Genomic DNA, 12,905 nt, shown 5'->3' on the forward strand with positions numbered 1-12,905 from the left:
TTCGGGCTTTGAGCAACTCGAATACCTAAATTTTATTTTAAAAATTATTTTTAATTAATTTTTTAACTTTAAAATTATTTATTTTATTTTATAAAAAATATAAAATATATATTTTTGATACTTAAATGATGTATAGGACTCAAATATATGATATTTTAGCATAAAATGACTTAAAATTTAAAAAATTAATTAATATTTATTATATTTTACATATTTTCTAAAAATAATTTTTTTATTCGGATACTCGCCTGAATTTTTTCGAGCCTATTCAGGCCCAAATAAGCCCGAACATAAAATAATCATAATTTTTCAAAGCTCGACCCTAAATTTTTTCGGACGAGCTTGGGCTAGTCTGTCGGGCTCCGCCTGAATTACCGGCTATTAAACAAGTGTTCTAATTTCAGCAACTTCAACACATAAATCATTTGCAATTGGGAAAATGACAAATAAAGACCTTATAAGGAAATTAATACAAAATAATACCTTTGAGTTGCAAATCTTGATGTTTCAATGGTAAATTCTTGATGTTTCAGTTACAAAAGATCCTTGATATTTTTTTGAGGGTCCTTATTTGTCATTCTCCCATTTGCAGTTTTGCCAGCCCATTTCTCTGAACATGGTCTCAAGTCCGTAAAAAATGAAATATCACTTGTTATGCGATCAGCAGCCCTCAAATGCACTATCCACATGTTTGAATCTTGAAGTATAGAGGTGTAAGCAGTTGAAATCATACCCAATTTAGTGGCCACTAAATCGGTGGCAGTGCTCACTTTTAGAGACTTTTGTCTTTCATGAGTGTTGAGTGGTCCTACAATTGGTCAACTCGTTAGCGTAACTTATTGAGATCAAGCTTTTGTTCATACTTATCAAGGCTATAGAATAGCCTTTGCTTTCTCTCTTTTCCTTTGATTTATCTTGAGTAGGGCACCCATGAATCTTCCAGAACAAGTGTCCCCAATATGTCCAACTTTGTTACAATGATCACATAACAAGTGTCTTCCCTTCTTGCCTTTGCCATCTTCAGCTGGTGGCCCATGAGCAGAAACTCCAAGAGGAACAGGTTAATGAAACCCCCCCCTATAATATGCTTGCGGCTCTCTTCTAGCTTGACCATAGAGAGAACCTCATAAATGGAAGGCAGCGGGAAGCAACAGAGAATTTCTGCTTCTAACCTCTTCAAATTCTGTGTTCAAGCCAAATAGAAACTTATAAACTCTTTCAGTTTCAATGAATTTTTGATAATACCTGGCATCTTCATTGCATGACCATGACCATAAATGGACCTCATAAAGGTCAATTTGCTGCCATAGTTGAACCAACGCACTGTAGTAGTCAGTCACAGACATATTGTTCTGCTTCAGCACATTCAATTGCCCCTTGATTTCAAACAAAACAACCATGTTTGAGGCAGATGATTAGAGTTCTCATGCGGCCTCCCATATATCTTAATCTAGTGTCATTGCATTGATAAGCCAAGACATGACTTGGCTATTTTCAGTTTGCCTTGGAGTCAGAAGGAGCTACAGGTGGTGCACACCCATCAATAAATTCTTTTCCGCATCCACAGAGAAACATAAGGAATGATTGAAACCATTGGAGGTAATTTTCACCGTCGAGCTTATGGGCAGTGATGAATGTCGAAGGATCCTGGGACGAAACAGATCCATTTGGGGGTTGTCAGCCTGAAGAAGCCAAGAATAGATTTTGTGTGATGTTTGGGTCAACAGCTTCGGTGTTGTATGCATCGTATTGGCCAAAACCTGATGTTATAGGATCAGCTATAAATTCTAATACCATGAACAATTCAACTGAGTAATTGACTTCAAATTTCATTCATAGCGTCGGAGAATACATATGGAGTAAGATCTAGGGTTTGTTACAATCAAACAAAATCTGGAATTTAAATTCTAGATATCAGATCATAGCAAATCTGATTCAAATCTTCAAAATAAAATAAAAGATACTAATAATAGTCTTTAACTTATAGGATGTTGCAGTTACCTATTTGGTCACGGATCTCTTCTTTGATCTGGATACCATCCTATATTGGCCTTCTTAACAAATCTTGGTATTTTGGTCCTGGGGCTTGTTGTGACATGACCCTTGATATTCAAATTCCATTGGATCCCAAACGAAGCTTGTGGAATTTGAGGAAAGTCTATAGTTTTGACATGTCATCTGGAATGCAAAAGGAAAAAAAGAACACATTTTTGAAGCACGGATTATTACGTTCTTCTGATTTAGTGTCATATTTTATGAGCAAGTAAAATAAATTAGATACCATAAGTTATAAAAACGACTCATCAATTCAACCCAAATTAAATACATTTTATTCAGGTTATATCTTAAGATCCAAGTCTTCTACTGATAGAGTGATATAGCAAAATCAGAGTGGGGTTTGGTTGGATCGCATAGGAAGCAATCTGCCTCAAAAGAACATCGGGATCAATTTGTCTGGAATCCATATCAAGGGCAACAGCCTGATAATTCATAATACTACCAAATCAACACAGAATAGACAATCGAGAAAATAATGACTATTCTTTTTTTTTTTTTGCCAGAAAAAAGGACTAATTATGCTTTCTTAATCAATGACTAATTATTTGGATACCTAAAATGCTTGTTGTTAATATTTAAAAAAAATCATAAAAGTACCAATGGTATATTTTCTCTGGTACCGTTTCTGCAGACTATTATCTCTTTTCCTTTGGCTTTTGTGACATTTTCAAGACTCTTTTAGACTTGATGGGTGGCTAAAGTCTCTGCTGGAAGGTGTGAGAATGTTTCAAAATAAGTTTAATTATTTGATATCTTAATACAATTATTTATGTGCACATTCAAAAGTGTTTTTGACAGAAGGGATGCTGAATACTCTATACAACAACAACAAGCTTTTATCCTACTTGGTGGGATACTCTATAGAGCAAACAATAACAATTACCTTTATGAGTTCTCATGTCATTTCCACTTAAGTTGATATTCTGAAACTTTTATACGGATTTGTGAATCGAATGTCCTCCATGATACTTTCTTCTTCATTTACATGGATCCCTAGCTCATTCATATGCCTCCACACATCTTCATAGATACAAATCTCAACATGATTCCACTCACTAAGAAACAGCGTGCCAAGTTTGTTGGTGAATTTCATATCCCAACTCGATAACATGTAATTTGATAACATTGAACAATGGATCATCATAGTGTCCTTCATCATGTCACCTTCATTGAAACATGTTATTCTGCCATTAAGGATTACCTCAGCACATAAAACATCAAGAACCATTTTCTTTCTAACAAAACAGAGAGAGATCACTGGGGGCTTATCACGGAACCATAGAGAAATGGATGGTCCTATGCTGTAATGGTGCAACCATTCTCGAATTGTCGATCCTGGCATGAAAAATAATTTGTCTCCATCATCAAGTGGTTCCTGTCAATAATAAAAATATTAAGCCACTTAAGCGTTTGATGGATAGACTTAGTAGCGTGGGATACCAAGTCCCACATTGAAAAATATGAGATGCTCAATGGGTTATTTAAGTGGGATGGGGAACCCAATCCCAAAAACTAGTTGTTGAAGTGAAAAAACCAACCTGCTTAAATATCCCATTGAGCATTCCATACTATTTTATGTGAAACTTACAATATCAATGAACTCAAATGTCAAAATATGAAACACAATCAAACCTGACTTAGTAATATGCTTCTTGATAAGCAATCTCGTGCCCACATTTCTTCCAATTTTGGTGGAACCCCACTTATTTCTCCCACATGTTTTGAATGATCTAGATAACATTTTTCCACAAGACGACAATCTTTAATGCATGCAGGAAGAAATGAAAAATCAGTAACGGATAATAAGCATTCCACATTGGCGAACCAAGTAAGACAAATTGGGAGGAATTTATCGGAAACATTGCACCCAGGCAGCCTAATCACCTCCACGTTTGGACAAGACAAGAAGAGGCCCACTTCTTTTCGGTCTTCTCTACAATCTTTACTAGATATCACTTCTAGTTCTTGCAACATATCAAGGCTACTTGGTTGCAGAACAACTCTATCACATTCTCTCATATCTAAAGTTTGAAGCCTAGTCAAATTACAAACTGAAAATGGCAACTTAACGTTTGTACCACGCAAATCAACATTTTCTATAAATTGCATTTTTTCCAGTATTTCTGGAAATTTCTCAAGACTTGAACAGTGTTCAAGTCCGAGATATAGAAGATTGGGCATCATGATTGCACTTGGAAGAGTCCTAAGCTTGTGACACCGTCCAACATCAAAGATTTCAAGCTTTTCCAAAAATCCAATTGAATCAGGGATTTCAATTAAATTTCCACAACCTTCCAAAGACAATTCAATTAAATTTGGGAAGCCAGATGCCTCAGGGATCTGTCTTAGAAATGGACATTTCTTTAGATTCAAAATAGTCATATTCTCCCATTTCTGCAGGGGGGAAAAAAATAGTTAGGGTGGAATTTTTAACTAACACGTGACTTGATTACACAGATAAAAAGAAACAAAGAATGAACACAGAAAGTCAGGAGACTCACTACTTTCGATTCCAACCACTGCAGTAGCCTACTTCCCTGCAAATCAAGAACAGCAAGGTTCGTAGGATCAAAATTAGCTGGTAAACAAGTTGCTGGATATCCCCACCACTGCAATACCCTTAAACAACTTGGAAGATATACAGGACCATTTAAAAACCAGGCCTCCTTGAGAAAAAGTACTTTAAGATTTGTCATCCTTCTTAAAGCCATTCTGTCCAAATTTACTTTCACAGTTCCACACTGATGTTCTTGAATTATAGCAACTATTTTTTCTGTACCCTATTAATAGGAAAATATTTAAGGTCAGTCAAAAGAATTAGGAGTTTCATATACCATAAAGGAAACAAATTTTGTTCTAACAGTAATAATAAATATATATGTTACCAAAAATGATAAAATTTTGAATAAAACAGCGGTGCTACGTACATCAAAGGACTAAAAGAAATTAAATCAACCTTGTTGTAGTTACTCACAGTGTTTTTTTCCAGAACAGTAATAATATCTTCATGGGACCATAATCTACTTCGCTTTCCCGGCTCTTTTGGTGATTCTTGATTAACAATTTCTCTTCCCATGACAAGTATCAAGTCATGCATTTTAATACAACCATTTTCAATCTTAATGAGGCATTTGTCTTTCAATACTTCCATACAGTAACTTGGATCAAAACAATGAGCATATTCCACCATATCTTTGACATATTCAACCTCTTTCCCTTTGAAAAAACAAGCAATATCTAGGAAAGTTTCCTTCTCTACCTCTTGCAAGCTGTTATAGCTTACTTGTAGTATCTGTTGAATTTCTTTGTCTGGAATTCTTTTATAGACATCTAATGCAGATTTCCACTCATTTATACTCTTACCAAACAAGTGAGAGCCTATTACTTCAAGGGCTAGTGGAAGGCCTTGGGCATACTGCATTGCACCACTCAAAACTTCCATGTAAGATGGATCAACATTACAACCTTTAAAGGCATTCCAACGTAACAGTTCAAAAGATTCATCATCATTGAGTTCCTTCATGTTATATATTGTTTCAACTCCATGCTTTTTGAGTAACTGTTTATTCCTTGTTGTAATAATAATCCTACTGCCAGAACCAAACCAATAACAACCACCAGCAAGTTTTTCCAAATGCTCTCTTTTATCAACATTATCAAGAATCAAAAGAATTTTCTTTTGAGCGAGTCTTTGTTTTATTACTGCAATTCCTTCATTAACATCCATCACCTTGATATCGACCCCTAAAATTTTTGAAAGCATTCTCTCTTGCATTTGTTCAAGGCCTAATTTATTTGCATTTTCTTTCACATCATGGACAAAGCATAAGCCCTCAAAGTTATCAGCAATTGAGTTGTATACAGCACGTGCAATTGTTGTTTTACCAACTCCCCCAATTCCCCATATTCCTACCATTTTGCCTTCATTATCAGACTCAAGTTTTAAAAGAGAGTTAATTTTTAACACTCGAGACTCCAATCCAACCGGATAGTCTGCAATATGCAAAGGAGTCCTATTGATCTTACCAGAGATCTCTTTCACAATCCGCTGAATGAATTGATACTCATATTCATGCCTGGCAAATTACAAATTTCACATTATTACAAAATTTCATCTCAAATCAAACTAAATTCAAACATAACCAAATAATTTTACCTTATTTTAAAGACATTTAACATGAAGTGTCTAAACATGCAATATGACATAAAATAGGAGACAGAAGTTGTGAATTACCTATCAGTGAAGTGAAAACCTGATATATTACTTGCTTTATGTAATGCACTCTTCCAACTTTTCAACACATCCGGATTAGCCTTCAACTTTTTTTCATGCAAAGCCAATGCTTCTTCATACTTGCCTTCTTGATATCGCACATGAGAAGGTAGCACATGATAAAAAATTGGCAAAACCAGCCGCCCATTTCCCTTAATACATTGTAAGATCTTGACAAGTTCTTTGAGGCAAAATGTTGAGGATGCATAGTTCTCAGAAAATATGATAATGGCCATCCTAGATTGTTCAATTGCTTCAAAAAGTGTTGGCGTAATTTCATCCCCTTTTCTAAGCTCTCCATCATCTATGAAGGTACCAATTCCACGCTCACAAAGAGCAAAATAAAGATGACCAGTGAAACCATTACGTGTATCTTCACCTCTGAAACTGAGGAAGACATCATATTTCCATTGATAGTTGAAGGAAGTGGAAGACACTATCATCTTAGCTTGGAATCACTCTTACAATAGAGATTGAAGATCTGAAGTGCCACAATGAAAAAGTGAAGTTGTGAACTGAAGAAGTTGGATTGGTTCTTTCAAACTTACAAGTTATATTAAAAATCTACTATCCAAATAGTAAAGATGAAGAGAATAAATTGTTGAATTGATGCTCTGCCTGCTAGCCAGTTACAAGCAGAGACCAGCAAAAATTTCCCTTGAGAAAAAAGGAAGTTTTTGTTACGTCCAAAAAAAATACAGAGGGTAGAATGGTTATGCCCTGTTTGGACTAAAAGATGTTTCAATGCCCATATCTGGATTAAATATGCAAACTATATTAGCCCTTCAAAATTCAAAGTAAGCCCAATTATATTCATTTAATAAAAAAAAATTGTTCACCGCAAACATTTGCATTCTATACTTAGCGAGATATGTTGAAATGAACGAATCGTTTTGAAAATAAAAGTTCTTTGTACATTCGATGTGAAGGTACGACTCCAAAGTTGCAGCAAATTGGTGGGGGGGGACACAAACCAAAGAGAAATGGAGAGAATAAAGGGATGAGAAGAATGGTCAAGAAAGATTTTTATGTTGCAAGTAATTTAAATCTCCCATATTTTACTTATAATTGGCGCTTCGGGCTATTGGTGCAAGAAGAATTTCGGTGACTTTGCCATTAAAGAACTCACACACAAAGGACCATTATTCCTTTTTTTTTTTTGGTTGAGAATTGAGCATCGTGGACTCACTAGACCAGGCATGTCTCCAACCTCAAAGAGTACTTATTGAAGTAGAAATCACTTACCAACAAGATCCTCATATCAATAGTGAGATTTGATCCTACAACTTGTGGATTATGAGCCAACCAAAGAATCATTATTCGAGTTAATAGATAATTGAATACATCAGTTATATACACGGGTATTGGGATGGCTGGCTGGCCACAGCAGATTGGTGCTTTGAATTCTGCAACCCCTTACTCTAGTGTAGGGATAGAAGTAGGATTAATTGGAGATGGATAAAAAATATGAAGATTCTAAATAAACGAACAAGAAAAGAAAGACAAAGAACAATAAATTACCTGAATTTGTGGGAAATATATTCAAAAATAATCTTAACACAAAGCCCTTTCTTGTGAGATGGTTTAGAAACTCAAGTTTTACAGCAAGTGGGAAAAAGTGAAGATGTGGGTTCATACTTCTGAAAATTAAAAAATCGTTTGCTCTTACCTTCCCTCCAAGTCAATCTTCAAGGATGGAATAACTATCTGTGTTATCTCACTTTCACACAGACGCGTCCAAAACCTCCTCTCACAAAAACCTCTTAATCAAATTATTTCAAAAACAATTGAATTAAGAAATTACCAGCAAGGCTACATAAAAGCCAATAACTCCAATTGAAGCACGGCAACAATAACTGAACAACATGCTTAGCATGAAACGAAGAATCAGCAAACGTAAGTGCATAACAAACGACATAAATCGATTCGACTGAGGTCCAAAATGAAGAAACAGAGATGTTGTGAAGACCCTAAGAAGAAGAGAAGTTTACGAGGACGCACGAGATAAGTGGAGAGTTCATCGCAAAAAATGTGAAATTCTAACAAAATATTAGCATTATAGAAAGCGAAAATGGACAAACCATGAAGAAATGATGAACCATAAAGTGTATGGAAATTTTGAAGAATAATAAATTAAAATATTTATTAATTATTAATCTCAGTGTCAAGAACAATGGATTCAACCATGATGTGTGTGGAAAAACTCATGGAGGAAGGTTTTACCAAGTTGGAAGCTTGAATTTCTTTTGACAAGGATTCAACCAGAACTTCTTTCGGCAAGAACTGAAAATGCACAAGTCAATGAGACTCACATGCTTGTGCACGAACAATGATCACGAAGAGGAGGGAAATATAAAGCAGCTTCGTGGAAAAGTTTCGAGAACATTAATATATTTGGCCCTAATGTTTGACCATTTTCCTGACCCAGGCTCTTGGAAAGTTGGAGAGTCCCCACAATTTTGGGTTATTTATATTTAAGAAAATTAATTTACAAGTTCTTGTAATTTTTTAATTTTAAATTAATTTTTTGTAGTTGAATTTATTTTAATCAAGCTTTTATAATTTTATCCATTAAATTTTAAAACTAAAATATTTTAATTTTTAAACAGTTAAAATTAAAAATTTTTTAAATTGTAAAAATATATGTAATTTTAAAATTAATTACATAATTTTAATAAATTAAAATTTATATAATTAGATATTTCTTTCAAAAAATTTAACAAAATTTTAAATATTTAATTAAATCAAATTTTGTTTTTTAGTCAAAAATATTAAATAAAAATGTAAAGGATTAACATATTTAATGAATCAAAATATAAGATTTTAATTAAAATAAAGTAAATTATAAAAACCTAATTTAAAATCAAACAAAACTGTAAGGCCTTTGGAATTAATTTTCTCTTATATTTATTGGAAGGAAAACTAAGCTCATTGTTTTTCTAATATCAACCATTAAATATGAAGCTAATTATTACATTACATTATTGAATATATTTCATGTAAATTTCATTATTTTTTGTTATTTTATTTATTTACATTTGTTGCTCGACTTCGTGGAATATTTGCAATTGTTTTTGGCACCAAGTGTCGTTTGACTCGTTTCCTCTTTTTTTTTTTTTTTTTTTTTATAATTATGCCAATCGGTGATCGAGCTCGTATCTCGAAGTTTACAAGCACTGAAGCAAACCGCACGAGTAATTGGCTGACGGGTTTCCTCTAAAAATTATATATGTACGCACCCAGCCACTAATGAATGATGAATTGCGAATATTAATTAGATGGGGACGCTTTGTCCACTCGTATTAAACTATATTATTTATTGTTATTTATGATTTTAAACTTTAATCATTTTTGTTGTTGTTATAATAATGAAGTTTTGCTTATTTTTTCCATATACGTGAAAGGGAGAGAAATGTGTCAAATTGTGGGGGAGACATGGAGGGAGAGAAAAGGATGAAAGAAAGAAAGTGAGGTCAAAGGAGAGAGTTATGTCAACTTTTGGGGAGAGAGAAGGAAAGTGAGGTGAAGGGAGAGAGATGCGACAACTTTGGGGAGAGAGAGAGAAGGAAGAAAGAAGGAAAGTGAGGTCAAGGGAGAGAGATATGTCAAATTAGAGGGAGAGGGAGAGGGAAAGAAGGAAGAAGGAAAGAGAGGTGGGAGCACGTGAAGACATAAAATATTAAATAAAAATAAAATATAAATGAATTTGTGATGAAAAAATGCTTTTATAATTTGGATGAATTCATTAGGGTTTAGTGAGTGATAAATTATGAACTACTTGTTTCTCTTATCTTTTTCGATAAATAATCAAATGATTAAGTGAAAGGAGGTGAAAATTATTTACCAAAAAAGAGTGACACAAAATCTTGAAAGTAAAGATGTGAAAAAAAAAGGCAAATATAATAAGATTTTTCTTAAACTTTTTTCTTATCTTTTCATTATTTTTTTAACAAATATTTTTATTTAATTTCTATCAAAATTTTTTTAAATATTTATTATTAATTATTTTAGTGCTCGCATTCTAGTCACATAACCACCCACACTTTTAGATTAAAATAAAATATAATTTTCATTTTTTATTGTTGGGTGCTCAACGAGTAAAGCAAGATGACAAGAAAATAAGAGGTAAATTGCACACAAGTACTCCACTCACATGTTAGGGGTTCTAGCTTTAATTTATGCTTCTTATAATATATACTGGTTCTATTTATAGAAATCTTTTAAAAATAATTTTTAATTCAAAATATAAGATACTTTTTAATAATTAAATTATTTTTTAATATTATCTTTTTTTGATTAACGTAAATGTATTTAATATAATTGTATTATTATTTAAAATTAAAGATAAAAATAAAAGTATATATCACTTTTTTATGATATGATATTAATTTTTTTAATATACAACTTAAAGTATCTTATAATAAAGACTAAATGGAACATGCATGCCTGTGTGAGAGAGACTTATGTGAGGAGAGAAAAGGTGTAAAAAAAGGAGAAAATTACAAACAGTGACCCTACTCACATGCTAGGAGTACTAGTTGTACCTTGTGCTTCCAAGAATATACATACATGATTATCTAAAATTAAATATACACACATATAGTTAGTTTGTATTCTTTTTATAAAGCATAATTATTTATTTATTATATAGTTATTCATTTAAAATTAATTTGTTACTTGTACCTATAGTTTTAGTTTTAAGTAATAATTATTTATTTGTTCATTTAGTATAATAAGTCATGTTTAGTTATTTTTATAATTGCTTGTTTACTGTTCTATATACCATGCATTATCTGCTTAAATTTATTTATATCAGTTACTTTATTAGATAAATAATTAGTATTTATTTCACTCACACACATTAATATGTTTTAGTAGTAGCAATAGTTATTTAAATCATGCATTAACTTCTTAAATTTATTTTAATTACTCAATTAACATTTATTTTTCCTTGTAATTATTAGACATATATATATATATATATATTCATTTTTTTAATATTTAGTTTAATGATAATTATTTAATTATTGTGCTAACATTTCTTTTGGTATTATAACTATTAGGATTAAAATCATTACTTATATATATAAATATATATATATTCCCAAGGGAATTCTTTTTATGGAAGAAGATTCTAGATAAACCCAATGGAATTCATTCTAGGAGACACCCTTGTATAGTTTCTTATGATAAGTTATGGTCGATTTTGAAAGTGTTTATTTTCAGTTATTTGACAATCATTTTAGTATTGTTGGCCAATGTAATTAATTATTCATGTTATGCTCCAAGTTTTTTTATAATTTTTTTTGCACTCAAGGCAGCTGGACCATTATTAATTCTTAGGTAAAAATCTTACTAAAAATTTAAATTCTCATTTAATTATCTTCATAATGTGTCCAAATGCCAACAGAGAGGTTTGTCATGAAAATTGATTGGATAGCAATCATAGTGTCAGATTATGGACCGATTCAAGCAATAGCGGATACCTACATCTGCTCTAAAACAATATGGGATCCCCTGTTACCACCTACTCCAGACCAGATAAGTAATGACTCTAAAATTTAAATTAAATAAATTTCCTTCCAATTGATAAATAATTAATTTTAATTTTATGATAAAGAAAGAGCAATGATATATTAGAATTTATATTGAATATTTACATAAAGGTCTAAAGTTTAAATTTTACTTTAGCCAAATGTTAGTTTATTTTTATGAAAAAGTACTAAAGATTCCTTACTTTTTATTATAGAAATATTATAATAACAAAAATTGATAGGGTCTTCTTTTGAAATTTTCTCAACAAATTTTGTGTCTTGTTTTGTAAATTTTTCCATGAGATATTATTTGACTTTATTTGACCTTCTAAGTCAGTGCAACAGGCAAAAGAGAGAGGGAGAGCTCGTGATTTTTTTTTTCTATTTTCCTCTCCTTTTTCGGATGATGTTCGAGGATTAGAGGAGTCTAGAAAAATCTCCCCATTTCGTCTATCTTCTTCTTCTCCCCTGCCATCTTCAACTGCTTGAGGTGTATGAGTGAGAGAGAGAGTTCCTGTCATTGTTGCATGGGCTTCGAGCCACCATCTCTCCTCCTCTTTCTTTGATTCTGTTTCGAGTTATAGATAGAGTCAGAGATCAATATGGACTCGTTCGTCGTGTGCTTCCTGACTCTGCCTCTCTCTCTATTATCTTAGCTTTATCGTCGGCGAAATGGGAGCTCTTTACTCCCGAACGATGCCAGGTCCTCAGTCATGCTTCCTGTCTTTATCTTCTTTATTTGCTGTTATCTTCATCGTCCTTGTTCACATCACTGATGGGCGAGATAAATCAAGTCATTGGTAATGGTAGTGCTGATCGTGAGATTTTCTTGCTTGGTCTGGTATTGTTGAAGTCGTTTTCTTTCCTCCCCTGTGTACTGTGCCAAATGACTCCTTTGTTTTGAGTCACAATTGGCTCAGCTTCGCAAGGTGTTCAGTTTGTATGCTTAGTGTTTTCATTGCTAGAATCTTCATTCCTTTGCACCTAGTAGGAGCTTGGCAAAGTTACAGACTCTTTTTGTTTCTCGTGAAGCGTCACTG

General features: G+C 32.8%; 1 protein-coding gene across 6 annotated transcripts; it reads right to left on the reverse strand.

Moving 5' to 3' along the window:
* Window positions 1–440: 440 nt before the first annotated feature.
* LOC129292875 (disease resistance protein Roq1-like) lies at window positions 441–8,683 on the reverse strand. Of its 6 annotated transcripts, none has more exons than XR_008589023.1 (8): window positions 8,555–8,683; window positions 6,293–6,812; window positions 5,033–6,134; window positions 4,560–4,838; window positions 3,691–4,452; window positions 2,942–3,433; window positions 2,002–2,178; window positions 441–1,760 (listed from the first exon to the last, which is right to left on the reverse strand). XR_008589023.1 is itself a non-coding variant. In XM_054930551.1 (6 exons), exons 1-5 carry the CDS (start codon window positions 6,772–6,774, stop codon window positions 2,969–2,971), a joined length of 3,090 nt encoding a protein of 1,029 aa, XP_054786526.1. In that variant the 5' UTR covers window positions 6,775–8,493; the 3' UTR covers window positions 441–1,760; window positions 2,942–2,968. The 6 variants fall into 6 exon arrangements, 2 of the variants coding, with proteins under 2 accessions (XP_054786526.1, XP_054786527.1); XR_008589024.1 differs by lacking the exon at window positions 8,555–8,683 and adding an exon at window positions 7,577–8,490; XR_008589025.1 differs by lacking the exon at window positions 8,555–8,683 and having other exon boundaries at window positions 441–1,682; window positions 6,293–8,490.
* Between the last annotated feature and the right edge of the window lie 4,222 nt (window positions 8,684–12,905).

The sequence above is a fragment of the Prosopis cineraria genome, unplaced genomic scaffold, assembly GCF_029017545.1.
Source record: "Prosopis cineraria cultivar Desert tree isolate PC_DT_omini unplaced genomic scaffold, ASM2901754v1 PC14, whole genome shotgun sequence".
Classification (NCBI taxonomy): domain Eukaryota; kingdom Viridiplantae; phylum Streptophyta; class Magnoliopsida; order Fabales; family Fabaceae; genus Prosopis; species Prosopis cineraria.

Coding starts and splice junctions, on each gene's coding strand:
- LOC129292875 (XM_054930551.1), bottom strand. CDS start 6,774: ATGATAGTGTCTTCCACTTCCTTCAACTATCAATGGAAATATGATGTC. Junction 4,839..5,032: donor CTGTTCTGGAAAAAAACACT/GTGAGTAACTAC, acceptor TCCTATTAATAG/GGTACAGAAAAAATAGTTGC. Junction 4,453..4,559: donor AGTGGTTGGAATCGAAAGTA/GTGAGTCTCCTG, acceptor TCCCCCCTGCAG/AAATGGGAGAATATGACTAT.